This window comes from Lagenorhynchus albirostris, chromosome 18 (genome assembly GCF_949774975.1).
Source record: "Lagenorhynchus albirostris chromosome 18, mLagAlb1.1, whole genome shotgun sequence".
Classification (NCBI taxonomy): domain Eukaryota; kingdom Metazoa; phylum Chordata; class Mammalia; order Artiodactyla; family Delphinidae; genus Lagenorhynchus; species Lagenorhynchus albirostris.
Genome location: NC_083112.1, coordinates 35,349,160 through 35,375,268, shown reverse-complemented (window position 1 = coordinate 35,375,268; position 26,109 = coordinate 35,349,160). Strand labels below are relative to the sequence as shown.

The 26,109-nt window shown below is 35.2% G+C and overlaps 1 protein-coding gene across 2 annotated transcripts in view; it reads right to left on the bottom strand.

Annotated features, from left to right (window-relative positions):
* KLHL1 (kelch like family member 1) overlaps positions 1-26,109 on the bottom strand; it is a 388,765-nt gene that overhangs the window by 232,984 nt on the left and 129,672 nt on the right. The window contains exon 2 of one of the 2 annotated variants that reach the window (XM_060128984.1): positions 7,714-7,896. The exons of the other annotated variant lie outside the window; for it this stretch is intronic. Coding sequence (XP_059984967.1) covers positions 7,714-7,896 — 183 coding nt within the window. The remainder of the gene's footprint in view (positions 1-7,713; positions 7,897-26,109) is intronic. 2 annotated transcript variants of the gene reach the window in all.

Here is a 26,109-nt window from a genome sequence, read left to right as displayed (position 1 = left end):
CAGTTTTATCAAAAGAACTGAATATAACATTGTATGATATGAAAGTAAACTATCATAAACCAGATATATATATATATGTACACACATGTATCTTTTCTAGAACGTAAGAAATAATATATTGACATAAAGTTAACCAGTTTAATTTTAATCATATAAGGGCTTTATTTAGAACCAGGTTACATCCATGTAGAGGAAAGTATTATGAGATCTATAGAATTCAATCTTAAATAATTACATGAAATCTTCTCCATCGGCTATAAAATACAAAATACTGCTAACTCAATAAGAGAAGTACAGAAGAGTTTATACTGCTTTTAGATTTAGTGACACAACATTTGAATTAGATGTTAAAAGAGGGATGCAATGCATAACAGAAAGTAATATCTTTATAGGTACATATATATAACTTCTATTAATGCAAGAGAAGCAGGAGTGAAAACTGCATAAATAAGTGAATGCGTGCAACCTCTCTGGAAAAATCTCTTATTAAGGTCACTACAAATTTATTTCCTTTCAAAGTTATTAAACTTTTCTAAGTCCTACTCCAGTTTGTTGTGGAGTTTGACCCTGTGGGCTTCCCACACCTTCTTCTTTTTTTTTTTTTTTTTTAGCGGTGCGCGGGCTTCTCACCGCTGTGCCTCTCCCGTTGTGGAGCACAGGCTCCGGACACGCAGGCTCAGCTGCCATGGCTCACGGGCCCAGCTGCTCCATGGCACGTGGGATCCTCCCGGACCGGCACGAACCCATGTCCTCTGCATTGGCAGGCGGACCCTCAACCACTGCACCACCAGGGAAGGCCCCCACACCTTCTTTAAATCCCATTTTAGCTAAGGCAGTGCAGACTTTCTTATACCCAGGCTCTCCTCGGATTCTTTGACTCTCACAGTCTTACTTATTGACCCTTTCATTGCCTCCAGGTTTTTTTCTCAGCCTCTAAATTTTTGCCTTAACACTCACTATCAGAATCATCTTTGAGCATGGTCTTAATTATAATTTTATGGTGGTTTTAATCTAACATCTTATCTCAAATGCTTATAGAAACTGCTGACCAGATAGCTCAGGAGCATACCAGTATACCCTCAACTAAACTCAAAGTCTTCCCTGTGAGGTCTCTTTTATTTTTACTTCCCGATTCTAATTGATGCATCACCAACATATTGAATTTTCACAGGAGATATTGTCATCACTTATGTCTTCTGCTTTGTTGCCTATATCAAATATGACAAAAAATCCATCTTTCCTTTTCTATTGGACTTTGTGGTTCTGGTGGCCAGACCCTTTTATGAGGCACACCAATGCCCCCAGCACCAGTGATGTTGGCACCTAACTGCTCCCTGTTGCCCCTTCTCTGTAGAATTGCACTTGCTCCAACAAGAGCTCACTTCATGTGCTTCCTGATCCTCTTATCTCATCCCCCAGCTTCCACAACCTCCCCCTACTCTCAACCTGTGGGTGGGCCCAATGATGATGACTAATAGAACCAAGGTATAAAATACTGTCCCTTTTCCTCAGGGTATGACTAACTCTGAAACAAGTCTTGCTCCACAGCATCCCAGGAGTTCAAGATAAAACAAGGCTGCTGCTGAGACCACATCCTTGATTTGCTCCTTCCTCTGCCCTATCCTGCTCTTCTTCTGAAAACACTCTTTAAATAAATCCTGCATACCTGAACTCTGGTCTCCAGCTCTATGTCCAGGGATCCTGATTTATGTCACTGTTCAAAATATTTATCAGTTCATCTCTTTTTCTATGTTTATATAGTTCTCATTTCATGCCTGGGTTAACTATAACAGCTTCTTAGATCATTAACTAGTTTTTGCTGTGCCCATCTTTTGTATATTTTAAAGCTGTACCATTTTTCAGAGCTGTCTTTGTACATTATGACAAGCAGTCTATCATAGTTGTTAATGCATTACTTCTGTAGCCAGACTGCCTGGGTTTGAATTTATTTCCACCACTATTAAATGTATAATTTGGGTGAATGCCTTAATTTCTCCATATTGTATTCTATAAGAAAAAAGTGGGGAAAACAATTTTATTCCTTTTCAGGGCGAAATGGATCAATATACAAAAAACACTTCAAACATGGCTTGGCACATAGTCAACATAGTGAGTGTTAACTATTATTATTATTATTATTATTATTATTACTATTGAATTGATTATGTTACTCCTCTCTCCAAGAACCTACATGAACTTTTAATTATACACATCATTTCAAATACAAACTTCTCTATGGGATTTCAACCACTATCTTTCATAACCACTTTTGTCCTACTTTTATGGCTTAATTTCCTAGTATTTTCAATACAAATTGCTCCACTTTCACTAAGCTGGTACCTTATAATTTCCACAGCCAAAAATTCTTTATTTCTCTCTTTCCCATACAATTCTTACTATCTAAAATAGTATACTTGTTCTTTTTCACTAGGTTGAACTCAAACACAATTTCTCTAAAAATATTTTCATAATACTCTGTCATATATTATTTGTTTCCTTGTTTGATTATCTCTTGCACTTGGAATCAAAACTATAAATTTCAATTATAGTTACTTACAAGTATAATAATTTCCATAATTGTCCTATGGGTTCTTTTTTCCTCCTCAAGATAATTGGAAGCTTCATGAGGAAAATTATCATGCTTTATAATCCTCTTGCATCACCAATAGAGCATAGACCAATGCTACAATACGCTTTATAAACATTTATTTTAATTAATGCAAGGAAAGATGCTTCATGACTGCTGAATATTCATAGTGGGTATAAAGAGGATATTAAAATGATGTCGAATTGATGGGGAAAAAAGCAAAGCAAAATATTTCAGATTCTCTTTTCTCCTCCCCAGCCCAGTTTTATTGAGATATTATTAACACATAACATGTGAATTTGATACATATATATAGTGAAATGATTACAGCAATATTTTTATGATTGTTATATCCTATTGATGGATTGATTGTTTTATATTATATAATGACCATGTTTGTCTCTTGTTACCATTTTTGACTTAAAGTTTACTTTTTCTGAGATAACTATAGTTACCCCTGCTCTCTTTTTGTTTCCATTTGCTTGGAATAACTTTTTCCATCCCTCCACTTTGACATGATGTGCGTCCTTAAAGCCGAAGTGAGTCTCTTGTAGGCAGAATATAGTTGGGTCTTATTTTTTAAGCTGTTCAGCCAACGCTATGTCTTTTGATTCAAGAATTTATTCCAATTACATTTAGAGTAGTTATCGATAGGTAAGGACTTGTGATGTCATCTTATTGTTTTCTGGCTGTTTTGCAGGTCCCTTGTTCCTTTCTTCCAGTTTTGCTATCTTTCTTTGGGAGCAGATAATTTTCTATAGTGTTATGCTTTGATTCCCCTCTTTTTTCCTTTTGTGGTTACCATCAGACTTACATAAAACATCCTATAAAAATAAGTCTATTTTATGCTGATAACAATTTCAATTGCATACAAAAACTTTGACCTTTTACTTCCACTCCTCCCAGTATTTTGTTTTGATGTCACAATTTACCTATTGCTATACTGTGTATCCATTAACAAATTACTATAGTTATTTTTATTTTTAACACTTTTGTCCTCTAACCTCTGTACTAAAGTGATTAACACACAACCACATTACAGTATTAGATTATTCTTGTGGCTGGCTTAGCACTAGGGTAAGCCTGGAGCAGAGACCACCAGAGTCAGCCTGTAAACTGGGAACTTGGGGTCCAGTCTGAGGGTTTGTTCTGACAAAGCAAGTCTGGTGCTGAGAAAGCAGAGAGTCTGGATCCATGGGAACCAACCAAGACTTTGGGTCCACAGGGGCAGGTCTGGAACTGGGGTGAACTGAGAAAGTGGAGATATGGGGCCTGGCCTGACACTAGAATGGATCAAAGCCTGGGTCTCTAGTAGTTGATTTGGTTGGGCCCAGCCAGAAGCCTAGGTTCAAGGAACCCCCTTGTAATCTGGGGTGAGGGGCAGATTGGCATCCTGTGTCCATAGGAGCCCTTCTGGAACCTAGTGCCATGGGTGATGCCTGGAGCTGTGGGAGTTGCCTGGAGTTACTGAAACCAACAGGCACTGGGACATGTTTTTTTTTTTTTCCTGAAGCTTGTACAGAACTGTTATAAACTACGAAGCTGATTGAGAGATTTAGGTGGATGTTGGATTTAATATAACGGAAAAATGAATTATTCCTCTCCCATCAAAGAATATCTATAAATAAACTTTCCACCAGTAGAGAGAAACACTACTACTTGCCTACTCCTGAGTATTAACATCTAAGTTACTTCTAAAGTAATTTCTTTTTACTCGATTAAATATGTTTCTAAATACATCAATTCCCACTTTTAGCCTCACCTATTTCCTTGATACTTGTGCTCAGTAAAGAACATTAAAATAATAAAAGTATTTTGAAATAATTAAATTCATTGTCAAACATGCACAAAAATGAAAACGGAATATGATGCCTCCTGAAATGCCCAGTATTTTGGTCTAAAGAGAAAATCTGTTTTGTCCCCATCACATATCATTTTAATTTTCATTAAGTATTTATTTGATCATGAAATGTTCATAATAAGAAGTTCAAAGACTTTATATGTTTATACATTAAAAATAATTCCAACACCTCTTTTATCCTGCCCAGCAACCCTGCTCCCAGGAAAAAATAAAACTTTATTGACTGTAGGTTGTATATGCTTCTACACTGTTTCTATGCACATAAAATTATAAGTAACATTATTTCCAACTCAGAGGATGTTAGCTATTTGAGATTTTGTCATTTATTTCTATCCACTGCACTTACTCTTAATAATGGCTAAAGGGAGAAAAAACTTTCAATAGCTTAACCATGTTTCATTATATATCTGTGCATTATGAGAGAGTAAGCCATGAAAACTCCTTAATTTTTTACTATTGAAGATTTGACTGTCCAAATTATTAATATTGATTTTGCCAGTCTAATTTTCAGCATCTGACATCCTTTATTACAGGCAGCCTACCTATCAAAATTCCTGTATTTAGTATTCACGGTTTTATATTCAAGTGTTTTGGTTCACTTATTGCTAATCAGTTATTCTGGGCCATTTATGAGAAGTCTATATTTATTTTCGAATTTCTCTGAGAAACTGAAACACAGATAAAATCAAAAGTTTCATTATTTTTCATGGTGAAAATGTATTAATGTGTCATCTTAAGTATTGTTAGCCTTTCAGAATTAACCTACTTAAAAATATGCCTAATAATAACTTAAGGTACCTATACAGAAATGGCATTTCATAAATAAATTGATAGTTGTGACCTACATCATGTTAAAAATATATATACAATATAGTCATCACATGAACTAAAGGTTTTATGGAGAGCCCTTTAATGGTCATAATCTGTTAAATTAAATAAGAATTGATTTGAGAGTTTCAAATGACAAGATAATTAATATGAAAATAAATATACATGATCTTTATGAATGACTGTTTATGACATTAGCTTGCAGTGTATTTACTGGAAGAGCAGGAGATCTTAATGCAAATTATTTCTTTTTTCATTATTTGAACTTATTTTAACAGTCCTATATTTTTCACTGCTAATGAGTGCAACATCATATATATTTTGCCCAAGGACGATACTCAACTGTGTTAATCAAAATGTAACAGCATGACTTAAAAATCCATTCATTACTATTACTAAGATGATTATTTGTTTAAAACAAAGATCTAATTTTGCATTAATTACAGTTATTTCATTTTGCAAAAGTATAAATAAGGAGGTGCAACATATTTCCAATTATTGAAAACAGTGCTTGCTTTTTTCAGGTGTCCCATAAATATTTTCTCACATATTTGTTAAAATATGTTTAACTTAGAAACATAAGTATGTAATTTACTTGTTAAAAAGATAGTACTTAAGTTTTAAACCATGGGGTAAGAAAATATGAATCCTTATTTAAATAAATTTAGTGGAGAGTACAATTTTTCTTATATTAAGAAAAACATAATTAATATTTAATTGATGATATTTAATTTAATATCTGCTAAATATACAAAATATTTAAATGTTTAGAATAATATGTATATAAATAATACATTGCTCAGGTATTTTAGAGTAATCTAAACCAAGAAACAAATTTATGTCTTAGTCATATGGGTTATTGCAAAATAAATGCATAATTAAATACATTATGTACAAAATAATATTAACAATCTAGATAAGAGTAATAAACAATGTAGAATATAATTAATATGGGGGAATTCAAATGAGAAATACTAAGTTATTACCAATAAAGCCAATAAAATAAGATTATACAAATTATATAAAGTTTTGTTCTTTAAAAAAAAATTAATGAGCATTTGATGTGTTAACATACTTTTGAGTTGAGTCCCTCTATCTTCTTAAACAAATATATAATTATATATAAGTTAAATAAAATATAATTATTTAACTAATGTGCAATTTAAATGAAATAAACTTAGCTACATTCTCAAATTAAAACATCTCTTACTATAGAATTTTTATCTAGATGCTATTTTGATGATAGCTCAGAATAATTTGCATATTTGCCATATATATTACAATATTGAATGTCTCCATAATAATGACAATGTAACTGCTCTCTTGCTAATGATAATGCAATTTCACAGAAGTGCTTGAAAAATAAGTGCAAATATTATATCATTAGAATTTTTGCCATAGTTAGCTGACAGATTGAACCCCATATGACTTACATGAGTTAGTTAATGTCAAATGTTCTTTCCTATGCATTTCTAGTGTATTGCTTCAAAGTTAATGTCCACATTTTAACATTGCTATCGTAATAAAAATATAGCCTTATTTTTCTGGAATCCTTATTTTCTAGAATCCACATTTAGGTCCATATATATTATCTAGATAATATAATTTAATTTAAAAAATATAGGGGAAATGGGTACATTGAAAACATTTGTTATACAATTAATTAAGTGGCATACAACAAGGTAGTCTAAGGTAATTTGCCCATATGTTCAACTATTTAAAATAATAAGTATCAAAAAATTAAATTAAATTTTTTTTACCTAAAATTTCAAAAATTAAATAGAAAAGCTGAATAAAAAATCAACATCAAGCTTAATGAAGTTTCAGAAGTAAACTGATATCATATCAATATGATACAAAATAATCAGATATCTAGTTCATGTATCTTAGAATTATCAATCATAAATACATAAGGGATGTTTGAAAGTGTATTAACCTTTAAATATATTGGGCCTTATGAATAATATTAGTATGTCACAAATTAAAGAATTTTTAATCAATGTAAAATAAAGATGTCACTATGAAATAGGTTGACTTTCCTATTTGAAATAAATAATGTATACCCAAGATAACCTGCCTTCCTTTCAATTTTGACAGAAAAGCATATCTCATTTCAGACTTTATGTACATCCTCCTAAGTTAAAATTGATTTCCAATTAGTATGATTGTGAATCAATAAAATGAAGTATTTTTCAACCCTTATTAGAAGTTTTATTTTTGAATTATTTATATTTGCTTTACTTCTTAAAAAGATGACTTAAAATGGCATTATAACTCTCCACAAAAGGAAATAAACAAGAGTAAAAGAAAAATACCCAAGCTTTCTTAGAAATGTGGATTCTTAATTTTCTAGTTGCAGAATATTTTGCAATCTACATAACAGACAATCATTCTAAAAATATGAATGCATATTTCCAAAAAAGACAGATTACTATACCTATGTGCAGGTATCTTTCGGTTCCCAACAATCAGGATAACATCACAGAGTTGCTGTTGTTTCAAGTAACTTTCCATTTTTCTGAAGGTTTGCTCAGCATGATGCACAGCCTGATAGAATTCTTCAGAGCTACTGGAGTCCAAATCACTTTGAGGTGTCAGAGAATGGCTAGTTGCTGAGAGCCTGAAAACCATACACAAAAAGAAGAGGTTTAGAAAGTGCCACCAACTGTCCAGAACTACATACAGAATTTTAGAATTTTATAGGAAAAATCAATACATCTCTCCTTATGTTCATCATTATTAATATATCAGAAAAATGCATTCGATGTTAAATGATTTGTTCTAAGAAGCAGTAAATGAATTGTAATTTTTTTCTCATCCTAAAGAGATTTAAAAGATAGGTTATTTGTATTTATTAAGACAGTAAATTAGTAAACTTGAAAAACATCACAGAAATGGTAAATTACAAACATGCCTATTCTAAAATTTATTACTAATAAAATGTTAATTTAATCAATTTGACATTGAGGTAGACCATCTAATTATACTATTCTAAATTACTATTCTTGTGAGGTTGTAGTAAATGTTACTTTACAGAAGTAGGCAATTTTCATTGTGAGGAATTATAAAACATGGTTTGTAAAAAAGATTGACAAAAATTTTAAAGTAAGTTGTTTCATATTCTATATCCAACTGATTAAACAAAAACATACAGAATGTATTAGCTCAGTATTAATATATACTTAATCATATATATATATATATATACACATACATATGTATATATATGTAAAATACTTTAGGATTTCACAATGTCCATGATACTTAAGTTTGGCTACTACATGTATTAATATCATAGACTGTTTCACAATGAAGACTTTAAGATACCATATTTCATATCAAGAAGACTCTCAATATACTTAGATGCATGATAGGCTCAGCAGACCCAATCAAGTGCTCTGATAATAAATCCTTAAAACAACTTACAAATGAAAATTTATTAAGTACATAACAATAATAATGAAGTAAATGACTTATTTCAAGATAAGTAGTAACATGGAGAATTTTGCTTCCAATTACAATGCAATAACATACTGCTGACTAAACCCCTCACCAAGGACACCAGAAAAAATTACATATAATATCAAAATAACTATTGGAATATACTTATAGCTACTAAGGACCTGAAAGAACAAGATCCCAGAAATAAGCTAAACTCATGGAAGTCAGCTCAAAATTCTACACAGCTTTTTCTTTCCTCCTCAAGGTTTCTACCAACTGTAAGCAGCATATTCTGAGAAGCTCAGAAGCTAATAATGTGGCAATTAAGAACTTCTGGTGGTACCATGGGGCTTGGGGGAGGAATGGATATTGGAATTATAGGCCTCAAATATAGCCAGAACTTGAGGGCAAATGAGGGGACATAAAGAAGGAAAGTTCAAGTAAGGCCGCTATTTTGTGCCACTTTTCCCCTAGTGGTATTTGCTTATTCCTAAATGTGCTAGACAAGCAGAAAATAGTTTAGGTGGGTTGAGAAGTTAAACAGAGTTTGAAAAATAAACATTTGAATTTAAGGACCAGCAAAGACAGAGGACTGTGGTATAAAAATGGGCTTTCAACTGAACTCCCTGAAGAACTATATCTTAGAGATCAGGGAAAGTGGAAATAGACAAGATAATACAAAGGGTGAAACCTAGATTTAAATCAATGAGATCTCTAATTGCATTAAAGTGATCTAATGTAAATGCCAGCAGTCAAAATAAACCCTCTTTAGAAAGAGTTAACTTCATCCAGACTCTATTATTTCATTCATATATATATATAAATACTTGACATTAAAGAAAAAAATAGCAGGCCTATAGAGAAAGAAGACATAGGGAGAAAAACAGATATTAGAAACATGTTCCCAGGTGCTTCAGATATCTTTAAATGGATGGATCCACAGTTGGTTATTCAGTAGATGTAAAAATAATTGTCATTAATATGTTTTAATATATATGACAAGCTGGAGGATTTCACAGAATATTAGGCTCTATAAAGATAAAATGGAAATAAATAAGGAAATTGAATTAATGATTTTGGTAAATGCACTGAGCTGGTAGATTGAATGCAAATGAAGAACATAGTGATTTGAAAATTAAGTAGAAAACATTTAAACTAAAATATTGAGATAAAAAGATAAAAAACAATAGTTTGGAAAACAAATGAAACATGGTAAGAAATTATAAGATTCATGCAATTGTAGTCTAAAAAGCAGGGGAGAGACATGATGGGGCAAAGGCCATCTGAAGAAATAATGGCCAAGAGTTTTTGAAAATGTGTTAAAGACATCAAGACACAGAGTCAAGATTTACTATACACCCCATGAAAAAACAAAGAAAACTACACACCACAGTAAAGTCAATGAAAAACTAAAAAGAAAATAAAAAGACTTCCACCAGAGAACAGAAAAAGTGATCATTCTCCCAATTCTTTTAATGAGGCAAATATAACATTGATACAAAACCTAAAAAGGATGTTACAAGGAAGGATAATTAATGGCCATTGTCTCTCCTAAATATATTTATAAAAATCATAGGCAAAATATTAGTAACCAAATACCTTATTAAGAATGTTGTAGCTTGGGAAATGTTATTGGGAAAAAAATTTAGTATACTTTATTTTCAAGTCACTCAAGTTATGATGGGTGCAATATTAGAGCAAATAGTGAAAAATAGAATATCTTTCACTTTCAGTTTTAGAGCTTGGTGAGACCATAGACATCAGATGAAACAGGGCATAGAATTTGACAGGATTTATTCAAAGTCAAAAAGCTAATTGCTGTCAAGATAGCCTTCTTTTACATAATCTAGGTACATTAACAAATCTTGATTATGACATAGACATGGTCTTTTTCTGAAGAATTTGAAAATAATTTGAGAATAAGTCTTAAAAGAACAGAGAGCTGGAAACTAGCCTCAAAAATAATTCTTTTTAGAGTTCATGCTCATGCCTAGATTTTGTACCTAAAATTTCTCATGTTTTGTTTCTCCATATTATATATGAAAACGATTCACTTCTCTTGAAAGTTAGTTAATCTGCCAGAGTAATAGTTATGTTGGTTTGTCTCTATTTTCTCCTTATAAAGTCACTGTCACAGTGCTTACATGTTTCCTTATAAATCATTTCCTGATCTCAGAACTGAGTAGGGTTTGTTGCTCTTGAACTTTTGTTCAGGATCTAAAAAGGTGTTTCAGGATGTGTATGATTTTAAAGTTAAAGTTCATTGTGTAATTAAGACCCATCATATATCTAGGCTTATTATTTTAACAAATGTTTAAAATTTTAGGAAATAGAGATCATATCTTTACAATGTTTCCTATAAGTATTAAGAAAGAACCTGACATTGGATTATTTCTGTTATTGTCTAACTTTTATTTCTTCAGCTTAAACAAACTTTATAGTCTCTTTCCAATCTGAGAGTCTCTCAGATGTTTCGGTCTCACATTGTAACTTTTTTTTTTTTTTTTTTGCAGTATGCGGGCCTCTCACCATTGTGGCCTCTCCCGTTGTGGAGCACAGGCTCCAGATATGCAGGCTCAGCAACCATGACTCACGGGCCCAGCTGCTCCATGGCATGTGGGATCTTCCCAGACCAGGGCACAAACCCGTGTCCCCTGCATCAGCAGGTGGACTCTCAACCACTGCATCACCAGGGAAGCCCTGACATTGTAACTTTTATCCTTATTGTGACCCAACAATATAAAGCTTCTAATTTTAATAAAGACAGTTTTAAAAGTCCAATATGACTTCTTCCCATCAGAATTTAAAGATACTAAAGATTTCCCCAACCTAAGATATGTAAAGCAGTAAAATGAAGAAAAATTTTTCTTGACCTTGTGAAAAGAACTATGTCAGGATGACTGAGATATGACCTGAGAGCCTGCACATTTGCTGCTCATGTGAGGCTTCTGCTGAACCCTGTAAATTAAAGCTGATAAGTAATTGCTGAGAACTAGACTTTGTCTAGCCTAACAAAACATAATTTTCCTTAGTAACAAATGAGATGCATTCCATAAATCAATATATGTAAAGAAAGATTTTCCCTCGAATCCAAATTCTTGGTGAACAACTTGTGTAAGCCTGCATTAACTTCCCACTTTTTCTTATTAAAAACCCTTGCCCATTTTCTTCTGATGGGACACGATTCTGATTTTCTCCAGAAACTTTGATCCTTGAATTGCAATTCTAAGACCCCCATATAAACTACCTCTTTGCCTTTTTATAGTTTGTGGTCCTTTCAGCTGACATTTTTGGTGTCAGAAGTGGGATGCAAAATGCTCTTCCCCCCATCTCTGAAGCTGATGTAGATCTGAGCAAGGTACCTGTGTGAGTCCTTTGTGCTCTGTCACATCCTTTGTTGCTCTGGACCTGGGTCATAAGTCCCCTTGGTCCAGAACCTCCTTCCTTAGTTGAGGTTTAGATCATTATCCTTGGTGTCTTTTATTTGATCGATCACATGAGGGATTGCTCTCTTTTGGTGAGTGCACTATAATGGGACGTTTACAGTCTAAGACTGTTATGAGGGAGGATTATCTCCTATCTGGGACTCCTGCTGGGTACAGGTACAAAAAGTATGGGGCTGCTTCTTGTGCTTACCTAGGTAAATGGCAATGGTATAACAGAGATGACACAAAATTGAACTGGCTACAATAGGGAACTTTTGAAATTCAAAAATTGGTCTTTTCTGTGTGTGTGCATAATTAGAGGCTAAAGGTCTGAAACTAAACAAATAGAGTGGGAAACCTATTACAATTGGAATACTGAAGTCTCCCAATGAACTCATGAAACCCAAAAGGTCTGTGAATCTAAAATTGCTTCACTGCATTTGGCACCACCGGGGCTCCAGCGATCCAAGTAGTCATACCACCTCTGTGCCCTGTCCTCACTGGGGCAGACCCAAGAGCTCCAAGTCAGCCTCAGGACAAGACTCCTATGGGTAGACCACACACAGAGGTGGGGATAAAACCAAAGCTGAACCCCAGGAATGGGGTGACTAAGGAAGAAGATCAAAAATCTTTTAATCAGCTGTACAAGCTATGGATTAAATCCCCATGATCAGTTAGGTAGACTCTGCATCTATGGAATATCTGAGTAGACAATGAATGTTCCTACAAATGAAAATGGTCTAGGTCTGGCAGCTGTGGACTTTGGGGACAAGTGCAGGCAGGAATTGGGCATGATTGGACTCTGAGTGGGGCCCACAGGGCCCTCAGCAGGTCCAGAGACCAGCCCAGAGGCAGAAGAGGGCCTCTTGCCAAGGTGGAGGTGGGCTGTGGCTCATGGCATGTGCAAGAACTCTTACAGCTGAGAACCCAGGGAAACATAATTATTACTATTAATTTGATTATGTTTTGTCTCATTCTGTTTTTGGTTCTGGCATTTTTTGTTTGTTGTTTTTGTTGTTTTAGTAGTTTTTCTTTTATTTAGTCTTTTGGGATCTTCATGTTTTATAACGTATTTATTTTTTAATTTATATTTTTACTTTGCTTTTCTGTTGTTCTGTGTTATTTTCCTTTATCTTTTTTCTTCTTCTTTTTCTTTAATATATTTTTAATTTTTTTAATATTTCTATTTCTACTTTACTTTTCTGTTGCTCTGTGTCTTTTCCCATTTTATTTTAGTCATTTTTATCAGTTTGTTCTGTTTCCTTGCTTTATTCTTCAGTTGGCACACTGCTTTGGTTTGTTTTTAGGTTTTCTGTTTTTCTTAGTTCTGATTCTAGTTGTCTGATTTCACTTTTGGGTTCTTCTGTTTGTCTGGTTGTTCTCTTGCTTTTTGTTTTATTTGGTTCTGTTTTTGTTTCTTTTGTATGTGCATGTTTCCTTGTTTCCTTTTTGTTTGATTGATTTTTCTTTTCAAATCAATTCTATTTATTTATTTTTCATTGTATTTGGTCTTCATTGCTGCATGCGAGCTCTCTAGTTGTGGTGAGTGGGGCCTACTCTTCATTGTGGTGTGCTTCTCATTAGGGTGGTTTCTCTTGTTGCAGAGCGCATGCTCTAGGCATGCAGGCTTCAGTTGTTGTGACATGAGGGCTCAGTAATTGTGGCTCATGGGCTCTAGAGCACAGGCTCAGTAGCTGTGGCACATGGGCTTAATTGCTCTGAGACATGTGGGATCTTCCCAGACCAGGGCTCAAACATGTGTCCCCTGAATTGGCAGGAGGATACTTAACCACTGCATCACCAGGGAAGTCCCTGTTTGTTTGATATTGTCTTTACCATTTCTCTGGGGTTTTGTTTGTCTTTTTTTTTCCTTCTTTAGTATATATATATATATATATATATATATATATATATATATATATATATATATTTATATATTTATATTTATATTTATATATTTATTCATTTATATTTATATTTCTACTTTCCTTTTATGTTGTTCTGTCTTTTTTCTCCTTTCTTCTTTTCTTTTTTCTATCATTTTTGTCAATCTGTTTTGTTTCTTTGCTTCATTCTTCAGCTGGCACTCTGCTTTGGTTTATTTTTATGGGTTTTGTGTTTTTGTTAGTTTTCTTTTTAATTCTTTGATTTTGTTCTTGGGTTCTTTTGTTTGTCTGTTGTTCTCTTGCTTTTTGTTTCATTTGCTTTTATTGTTTCTTGTGTGTGTGTGTTTCCCTGTTTCTGTTTTTGTTTGTTTGATTTTATTTTTACCATTTGTCTGGGGTTTCATTAGTTTTTTTTTTTTTTTTTTAATTTCCTTTATTGCCAGGACAAGCAACTTGCAGGGCCTTGGTTCCTCGACAAGAAGTTGGACCTGAGGCTCTGGAGTGGGAGCACAGAGTCCAGGACGCTGGACCACTAGAGAATTCCTGGCCCCAGGGAAGATTAATCACCAAGAGCTCTCACAGAGTTTCTACCTGAATCTAAGACCCGGTTCTACCCAACTGCCTGCAACCCCCAGTGCTGGATGCCTCACACCAAACAACAAACAAGACAGGAAGACAAACCCACCCATGAAGACACAGACGGCATAAAGTCATACTAAGGTCACAGACACCCCAAAACACACATGACATGGCCCTGCTCATCAGAAGGAAATGACTCAGCTCCACCCATCAGAATGCAGAAACCAGTTCCTCCAATCAGGAAGCCTACACAAAACATTGGATAAACCGCACCACCAGGGGCAGAGAACAAAAGCAAGAGGAGCTATGACTCTGCAGCCTAGGGAAAAAAAGAACTAAAATACTGTACATAAGTCAAAATGAGAAGACAAAGAAATATCTTGCAGGCAAAAGAGCAAGAAAAAAATGCACAAGACCAAATAAATGAAGAGGAAATAGGCAAACTGCTTTAAAGATTTCAGAGTAATGATAGTAAAGGTGATCCAAAATCTTGAAAATAGAATAGAGGAAGTACAAGAAATGTTTAATGAGGAACTAGAAGAACAGAAAAACAGTAATGAACAAGATAACAACTGAAATTAAAACTAGTCTAGAAGGAATCAATAACAGAATAACTGATACAAAAGAACAGATAAGTGAGCTGGACAATAGAATGGTGGAAATAACTGCTGCATAGCAGAATAAAGTAAAAAGAATGAAAAGAAGGGAGGACAGTCTCAGAGACCTCTGGGACAATCTAAGTGCACCAACAATCAAATTATAGGCATCCCAAGGAGAAACCCACAGAGATACATATTAATCAAACTAACAAAAATTAAACACAAAGAAAAAATATTAAAAGCAGCAAGGGAAAAGCAACAAATAACATACAGGGGTATCCCTATAAGGTTAAGAGCTGATATTTCAGCTGAAACACTGCAGGCCAGAAGAGAATGGCAGGATATATTTAAAGTGATGAAAGGGAAAAATCTACACCGAAGATTACTATACCCAGCAAGGACCTCATTCAGATTTGATGGAGAAATCAAAAGCTTTACACACAAGCAAAAGTTAAGAGAATTCGACACCACCAAATCAGCTTTACAACAAATGATAAGGGAACTTCTCTAGGCAGGAAGCACAAGAGAAATAAAAGATCTACAAAAACAAACCCAAAATAATTAAGAAAATGTTAATAGTGACATACATGCCAATAATTACCCTAAATGTAAATGCTCCAACCAAAAGACACAAACTGGTTGACACAGAAACAAGACCCAGTTATATGCTATTTTCAAGAGACCCACATCAGACTTAGGAACACATATAGACTGAAAGTTAGGGGATGGAAAAAGATAGTCCAAGCAAATGGAAACAAAAAGAAAGCTGGAGTAGCAATACTCATATAAGACAAAATAGACTTTAAAATAAAGACTCTTACAAAAGACAAGGAAGGACACTACATAACAATCAAGGGATCAATCCAAGAAGAATATATAACAATTATAAATAACTAGGCACCCAACATAGGAGCACCTCAATACATAAAGCAAATGCCAACAGCCATAAAAGTGGAAATTGACAGTAACAGTAACAAAAATAGTGGGGAATTTTAACACCCCATTTACACCAAAGGACAGGTCTCCAAACTGAAAATATATAAAGAAACAAAAGCTTTAAATTAAACATTAGAACAGATGAACTTAATCGATATTTGTAGGACATTCCACGCAAAAACAACAGAATACACTTTTCTCTCTAGTGCCCACGGAACATTCTCCAAAATAAATCACATCTTGGATCACAAATCAAGTTTTGGTAAGTTCAAGAAAACTGAAATGGTATCAAGAATTTTTTCTGACCACAATGCTATGAAACTACATATCAATTAGAGGAAAAAAAACTGTCAAAAATACAAACACATGGAGGCTAAACAAGGTGCTACTAAACAACCAAGAGATCCCTGAAGAAATCAAAGAGGAAATCAAAAAATACCTAGAAATAAGTGACAATGAAAACACAGTGACCCAAAATCTATGGGCTGCAGCAAAAGCAGTTCTAAGAGGGAAGTTTATAGCAATACAACACTACGTCAAAAAACAAGAAAAATCTCAAATAAACAGCCTAACTTTACACTTAAAGCAATTAGAGAAAGAAAAAATTAAAAAAAATTAGCAGAAAGAAAGAAATCATAAAGATCAGATCAGAAATAAATGAAAAACAAATGAAGAAAATAGCAAAGATTAATAAAATTGAAAGCTCGTTCTTTAGAAGATAAACAAAATTGAAAAACCATTTTAAAGATTCATCAAGAAAATAAGGAAGAATACTCAAATCTACAGAATTAGACATGAAAAAGGAGAAGTAACAATAGACACTGCAGAAATACAAAGGATCATGAGAGACTACTACAAGCAACTATATGCCAATAAAATGGACAACCTGGAGGAAATGGACAAATTCTTAGAAAAGTACAACCTTCCAAGACTGAACCAGGACACAATAGAAAATATGAACAGACCAACCACAAACACTGAAATTGAAACAGTGATTAAAAATCCTCCAACAAACAAAAGCCCAGGGTCAGATAGCATCACAGGCGAATTCTATCAAACACTTACAGAAGAGCTAACACCTATCGCTCTCAAACTCTTCCAAAATATAGCAGAGGGAGGAACATTCTCAAACTCATTCTATGAGGCCACCATCACACTGATACCAAAACCAGAAAAAGATGTCACAAAAAAAGAAAATTACAGGCCAATATCACTGATGAACATAGATGCAAAAATCCTCAACAAAATACAAGCAAACAGAATCCAAGAGCACATTAAAAGGATCATACACCATGATCAAGTGGGGTTTATCTCAGTAATGCAAGGATTCTTCAGTAGAGCAAATCAATCAATGTGATACACCATATTAACAAATTGAAGGATAAAAATCATGTGATCATTTCAATAGATGCAGAAAAAAATTTTGACAAAATTCAACACGCATTTATGATAAAAAACTCTCCAGAAAGTGGGCATAGAGGGAAGTTATTTCAAAATAATAAAAGCCATACATAACAAAACATAGCCAACATCATTCTCAATGGTGAAAAACTGAAAGCATTTCCTCTATGATCAGGAAGAAGACAAGGGTGCCCACTCTCACCTCTACTATTCAACATAGTTTTGGAATTTTTAGCAGTGGCACTCAGGGAAGAAAAAGAAATAACAGGAATACAAATTGGAAAAGAAGCTAAACTGTTACTATTTGCAGATGACATGATGCTGTACATAGAAAATCCTGAAGATGTCACCAGAAAACTATTAGGGCTAATCAATGAATTTGGTAAAGTATCAAGTTACAAAATCAATGCACAGAAATCTCTTGCATTCCTATACACTAATGATGAAAAATTTGAAAGAGAAATTAAGGAAACATTCCCATGTACCACTGCAACAAAAAGAATAAAATACATAAGAATAAACCTACTTAAGGAGGCAAAATACCTGTATGCAGAAAACTATGAGACACTGAAGACGATAGAAATAGATTGAGAGATGTGCCATGTTCTTGGATTGGAAGAATCAACATTGTGAAAATAACTATACTACCCAAAGCAATCTACAGATTCATTGCAATCCCTATCAAACTACCAATGGCATACTTCACAGAACTAGAACAAAAAAGTTCACAATTTGTATGGAAACACAAAAGACTTCAAGTAGCCAAAACAATCTTGAGAAAGAAAATTGGAGCTCAGGAATCAGGCTCCCTGACTTCAGACTATACTACAAATCTACAGTAATCAAGGTGGTATGGTACTGGCACAAAAAAAGAAATACAGATCAGTGGAACAGGGTAGAAAGTCCAGAGATAAACTGATGCACAAATGGGTACCTTATCTTTGACAAAGGAGGCAAGAATATACAGTGGAGAAAAGGCAGCCTCTTCAATAAGTGGTGCAGGGAAAACTGGACAACTACATGTAAAAGAATGAAATTAGAACACTTCCTAACACCACACACAAAAGTAAGCTCAAAATGCTCAAAATGCATTGAAGATGTAAATATAAGGACAGACACTGTAAATCTCTCACAGGAAAATATAGGCAGAACACTCTTTGACATAAATCACAGCAAGATTTTTTTGACCTACCTCCTAGAGTAATGGAAATAAAAATAAAAATAATCAAATGAAACAAAAGCTTTTGCACAGCAAAGGAAAACATAAACAAGATGAAAAGACAATGGGAGAAAATATTTGCAAATGAAGCAACTGACAAAGGATTAATCTCCAAAATATACAAGCAGGTCATGCAGCTCAATATCAAAAAAGGAAACAACTGAATCTAAAAATGGGTGGAAGACCTAAACAGACATTTCACCAAAGAAGACATACAGATTGCCAACAAACCCATGAAAAGATGCTCAACATCATTAATCATTAGAGATATGCAAATCAAACCACAATGAGGTATCAGCTCACACCAGTTAAAATGGCCATCATGAAAAAATCTAGAAACAGTAAATGCTGGAGAGTGTTTGGAGAAAAGGGAACACTCCTGCACTGTTGGTGGGAATGCCACTATGGAGAACAGTACGGAGGTTCCTTAAAAAACTAAAAATAGAGCTACCATATGACCGAGCAATCCCACTACTGGGCATATACCCTGAGAACACCATAATTCAAAAAGATACATGTACCACAATATTCATTGCGGCACTATTTACAATAGCCAGGACATGGAAGCAACCTAAATGTCCATTGACCGATGAATGAATAAAGAAGAGGTGGCACATATATACATTGGAATATTACTCAGCCATAAAAAGTAATACAATTGAGTTATTTATAGTGAGGTGGTTGGACCTAGAGTCTGTCATACATTGTGAAGTAAGTCAGAAAGAGAAAAACATATACCATATGCTAACACATATATATGGAATCTAAAAAAAAATGGTACTGATGAACCTAGTGGCCAGGCAGGAATAAAGACACAGATGTAGAGAACGGACTTGAGGGCACAGGGTGGGAAGGGGAAGCTTGAATGATGTGAGAGAGTAGCACTGACATATATACTGTACCAAATGTCAAATGGATGGCTAGTGTGAAGCTGCTGCATTGCACAGGGAGATCAGCTCTGTGCTTTGTGACCAACTAGAGGGGTGGGATAGGGAGGGTGGGAGGGAGGCTCAAGAGGGAGGAGATATGGGGATATATGTATACATATAGCTGATTCACTTTGTTGTACAGCAGAAAGTAACACAACATTGTAAAGCAATTATACTCCAATAAAGATGAGAAAAAAATAAATACATAAAACTGCTTCACTTCAGGATACTGTTTCTAAGCTTATTACTGCAAATAATGATCTATGCTCTCATCTAGACACCCTGGGAATGGGTCAAGAGGCCACTTCCTCCCTTCCTTCTCCTTGGGCCCCTACTTACCCAGAACTTGCTAAGCTACCATTTTATGTTTCTTTTATCCTTTTTCTTTTGACCGTGCCATTCGGCATGCGTGAACTTAGTTCACCAACCAGGGATCAAACCCGTGCCCCCTGCAGTGGAAGCACAGAGTCTTAGCCACTGGACCACCAGGGAATTCCCAATGCCATTTTATCTTTCTTATTCTCCTCTTCCTCCTCCAAAATCTCCCTACCTTATAGTTTCTGGAAAAACCTTTCCCTTTTTCACTTCTTAGAACCCTGATGGTACCAGCTATCTGGTAGAATATAGGCCTTGATCTCCTGCAGAATTATGGGCCATAGTTAAGGAATTTCCCAAGGCCACTGAGGACCCCTTCTGCTTTTCAGAAGGACTTAACCTTGTGATACAAACCTATGATCCAGGATTCTCTGACTTGTATCACCTACTGAGCATTTTAATCAGAGAAAACCAAGCCAGACACTGGCAAACTACTGCTGCCTGATTTCACCCTTTAGATGATATCCATAGAAAGAACATCAGTGCAGTAAGACAAGCTTCTTAGTTAGCTTGAGCCCTTCATGAAGAAATTCCTTGGGCTTTTCTCATCCCATTGACTGAGGAAAAATTCAGACTCTACACAAACACCTGAGGAAACTGTTCGTGCTTATCACTCATGCCTAGAGATAGTACTCTGGGAAAACTCTGCTACTTGCTAGGGAAAACAATGCTCAAATCCTCTTTAATTCAATCTTTGTTGGGGGATTAGATGAGAAATTTGGATTGCTGATGAAATGGGAACAATTAAATTGGAAAACAATGGCCTCTCCTGATCTGGTCAATTTGGGTAATCAGCTATCTGTAACAATCAAATGTACAGAAAAACTTAAGACCACTAATATTGATTTACAGCTGCAGCAAATGGAAAGACTGAAATTCTCAAAGGCCCCTTCTGGGATCCAAGTCCCTGCCACTATTATATAAGCTGCCAGGAAGAGGAATTAACGAAAGTTAAAAAGAAGGCCTTATCATCAGCCCAAAGCCCCTTGTTCTGACCCTTTTTAGGATATCTGAAAAGTGTCTGACACTGAAACACCGAAAAGTGTCTCCCTTTCATACATACTCATGAATAGGGATGCTCTGAGGAAAGTATTGGGGTCTTACCAATACTCCCACTAACACCATGGGGAGAATAGGACTTTTTTTTTATAGGACCCAATGCTATTACTGCTCTTGTAGACACAGGAGTAACTTTGTCTGTCTTGAACCCCACCAGCTTCAAGACCCCCCTTCCTCAGAGTATAGAAAAGGTAAAAATGGTGGGAGTTTCCAACACAGATATGAAGGTAAGAAAAGCTCCTTTGCTTTCTGAGATAGGGTCTTTTCAGGGAACTCACCAGTTTCTTCTTTTTCTTTCTGTACTTTTTGGGCTGAGACCTCCTGCAAATATTACAAGTTACTATTTCCTTTTCCCCAAAAGGGGAAATACACTTACAAGTCCTTGACCCCTCCAGGTCTACTTCTAAATCTAGTCCTAATATTGAGATCCTCATCCTTGCTGCTGTCTTGTCAATTCCCAATCACAAGGATTTCCTAGATTCAGTTCCTCCTAACTTATGGTTCACCTTTTCAAATGACATAGGACACATTTATTCAGCCCCACCAATTAAGATCCAGGTGAATCCTAATAAACCTTTGCCTCACTTCTCAGACCTGAGGCCCTAGAAGAAATTTGTCCTGTTGCCAAGGCACACCTCCAAAAGGGCCTCATAATTCCATGACCCAGTCCCTGTAACACATCAGTCCTTCCCGTACACAGGCTTCATGATCGAGTTTGGCATGTTGTTCAAGATTTTTGAACCATAAACAATATGGTATAAACATAAACATAAACAATACCACCTCTCCTTATGGTTCCCAACTGTCATACCATTTTCAAGTTAATCCCTTGAAACACATAGTCCTTTACAGTCAAACATTTATGTAGTACTTTCTTCAGCATTTCTATACATCCATATAATCCGTATTTGCTTGTTTGCCTTTATGGGAGTAGGATGTCACTTTACTTTATGCCTCAGGGCTACATGGAAAGCCCCACTTATTTTTCACAGATATTGAAACAAGACTTGGCCAATGTAAATTTTGCCCACAGCTCTACTTCACTCCAATATGTTGACAAACTTTTGTTATGCCTCAGGGATAGCCTATACCTCCTCACTTACTAGCACACAATAGACATAAAGTCTCAAGGGATAAGCTCCAATTGTTCAAACCAAGGTAAGATATTAGGTTTTCATAGGGACAAAAGAGCCATTCTGCTCTTTCTGCAGTCACTCAAGAAACCATATTGAGGGTACTGATAAAATGATAGCTGGGGAAAACAATACTTTTGGAAACCTTCTCCCACAGTAACAGCCAAAATATGTCAGAGTTGTCAGATCTGACCTAAGTATAACCCAGGAAAGCTTATTCATGCTCCTCAAAGCCACTTTCCTTGGCTTCCAGGTCCCTTTGCTATCTGGAAACTGGATTTTATCCAGCTGTCTTCCTTTCAAGGATACAAATATGTTCTGATGATGGTTTGCATGTATTCCCAGAATCCTTTCCTTGAAGATGAGCCACTGCCCTTGCAGTGACCAAAATATGGTTGGAAAGGATTATCCCTACTTGGGGAATTCCCTTGGAGTTACATAATGTTAAAGGTATCTATTTCACTGGACAAATTTCAAATGCTGTTTGTGAAATCTGGCCTATTCTACGATATTTCCACTGTGCCTATCAGCCTCAATCTTCTGGTCTAGTGGAAAGAACCAATGTCATTACCAAAACTCAATTAGCAAAACTCTCTGAGGCCTTCAGTCATTCTTGGCCTAAATTGCTACTCATAGTTCTATTAAGTTTAAGATCTACATATTTTGGAAAACAAACTGTCACCTTTAAAAAAATTACTAGAAACCCATGATTTTTGACTGAGGGTTAAATGAGCTCCTTTTAGTCAATGGAGATCTTTACTTTATTGTTAAAGTCTCATTAAGGCTGTAAAGAAAAATGAGCACTTGGCTGAAAAATCTTTCCACAGTGGGGTCCCAGGAGACCTTCGTATAAAACACCACAATTTACAACCGGGGGACTATGTGTATTGTAAAAGATATCTTGTAAAGGACTCCTTACAGCCCAGATGGAAGAGACCTTATCAGGTACTTTCAATGAACCTCTGTGCTGTTAAACATAAAAGAATTGCATCTTAGACATTTCCCATTAAAATAAAGGCTTCCCTACCTGAGTGGGCCTCTGAAACAGCTAGAGACTTAAAGCTGAATTTGAGCAAGAAGTGAAGCAGATGGCACCTGATGCAGACAGCTCTTCCAAGACTCTGGACCAGGCCAGTACTCTGCATGATCCCCACTGATTAAATCTCTCTCATAACCTTTGTTCTAATTGCTGTCATCATGGAACTGCTGTATCTTCTTCATTATATAATAACTGATGATACATCAACTTGCCACTCTCCTTCTTATACTCTTTTTCATAGACAAAATTTTCAAAGAGTGAAAATTTTTGTGAATGGATTTATGCCTGGAACGAAAGTTTAGAGGAAGTGACTCTGGTCTTTTAGTCCTTTGATTTTACCTATGAGAGACTGGATAATTGAAGTTTTGGGACTCCTCCTTGTACCTACAGGTTTATTGATGCTCCTTGCCCTACGACATACAGTGGGTATCCACTTTTGGTGGTAATTCTATGAAAACCATTGATATTGCCTTAACTCTGCTGTGAATAAGTCCCTGGCTCCAATTCTTGGCCATTTAATTGATCTGTTCAGCTTGGAATTATTTCACTAACCAAGGGCAGGAGCCATCGTTACTCCCCTTTATATTAAAATGGTTGAATTTCCTTAGGATAGTTCTTTCACTAGAGTTATGTTATTATTATCTCTCTTAATATCCATCCAGACCCCGTATACCTGGGAAAAATAATGCCTTTTTCTGCATTTCCTGAAGTCTAGTCACTGGAGGAAATCTAACAGATGGTTGGATACCCCATCAGTACCCAAGATCACTCACTGAATACTGGGATCCTTGGCTGCCTTCAATCTTGCTGGCATACCTCCAGTACGGCTTATTCAGAATTCATCTGCTCTCCCAGCATACCCTGTTAATTTACTCGAATACGCAGCCTCCTTTCCTTGTTTGATCAATAGAACCAGAAACACACCCATCCCCCACCCTTGCAACAATTCTCTAGAAATATTTGTTCCAAGTGACCCTGCAATTACCTGGAAACATTGGCTTCAGCTTCGAAACACCTACCTTTACCTCACTATGTAACAGCAAAACATATTCTTATGATAAGCCTTTTGTATTCCAACAAGGACGTCTTCTAGGCTACTCAAATAAAACAGACCCATGATTTAATTTCACCTTTGACACCTCCTTTCCCTATGCTCTACCTGGCTATGTCTTTATTTGTGGTTGGAATACTGCCCCCAGGTGATGTGCTCCGTGGTGGTACATTATTCTGGTTCCCTCCAGAATCTGTGATTCTCGATTTGCAATTCTAAGATCCCAAATAAATTGCCTTTTTACTTCTTTACAGTTTGTGGTCCTTTCAGTTAAAAACCTCATGAATTACTAAAGCCATAGCTATTCCTCTCTACTTCTTTTCACAACCATATGTCTTGAAGGTATTGTCTGAACTCATCTTAATCCCTGCTCCTCAATCCATTGCAGTCTTACTTCTCCAACCACCCATCTAAAGAAACTGCTTTTGCCAAGGCATTAGTGTCTTTTCTTGTGGCTTTATTTAGCTTTCATTTTCATTTTTTAATTGCAGAGAAGTGACCAACATGCATTCCTATCCCTGTGCTAAACAATTCTGGCCTAAACATCATTTACTTTCCCTGTTCCAAACAACCTGAAACAAAGCATATTTTCCTATTTTTGTGGTAAACAATATTGGGATTGGGCAGAAATAACAGCTCGTGGACTAGGACATAGTTACTTCTGGAAGATTAGACTGTGAATTAACTTTAAAAAACCTAAAACCCCCCAAGTTACCCATCTGTTTTCACTTTAAGATGCCTATCTATGTGCCAATCCAAAGCTATTACATCATAAATTCTACACATTGCCAACCAGCCCCCAGGCTTCACTGCCTCCCTGGTTCAAATAACATATCATGTGTCATAAGTTCCTATCTAATCTGATACTTTCTTCAACTTTTAATACCCTTCAACTCAATCTTTAATTCTAGGCATACCAATTAATTCCACATCCTACAATATATCACACTTCTTTCTTCTACGCTTTCACATACATATTTTTTCTTTACCTGAAACTTTCACAACACATTGACATTCCCTTGAACAACTTTACTCCTTCAGAGATCAGTTTAAATATCACTTCTTTCAGAAATATGTCTTTTACTCTTCATAGCTTGGAGGGTTGTGGTTTACCCTGATATGTTAACTCCCTAGTATGATTTAAATGTATCTCTGGCATACAGAATATTTTAGGAGTCCAATAACTATTTGTGGAATAAATTAGTTATTTAATTTAATTTAATTTTTTTCACAGAACACAAGAATATATTTTTAGTAAAGGAATTTATATCTCAAAACCTAACAGAGTGCCTGGCACACAAAAGGTAGTTGGTAAATGTTTGTGATTTGCTATTGTTGAATTTTGAATAGCTTCCAGAGCTCAGAAGAAAAAAAGCATACATAATTACTATAACCAGAATAGATACTCTCAGGCATTCTCTCACAGTGCATTTATGTACATTGTGAAAATACTAAAGAGTAAACTAAATATACTGCAGTAAATACTTTAAAAATACTTTAAACAGATATTTTGATACATTTATTTCAAACAAGGGACGCTAAGACTAGATCCCAGCATTATTATTATTTCTTTAATGTCAGTGACTAAGAGTAGAACTAAAATGGCAAGATATATTTGCAAGAAATGTTTTGTTTCTCTTGAGAGATGAGTTAGCTTTTGTTTTGAGAGAATAATTTTAAAAACATTTGTTATTTTCCTCCTTTTGCACATTGCTTAAGTATTTTATATGAAGCACATTTATTTCAATTTTAAAACCATAA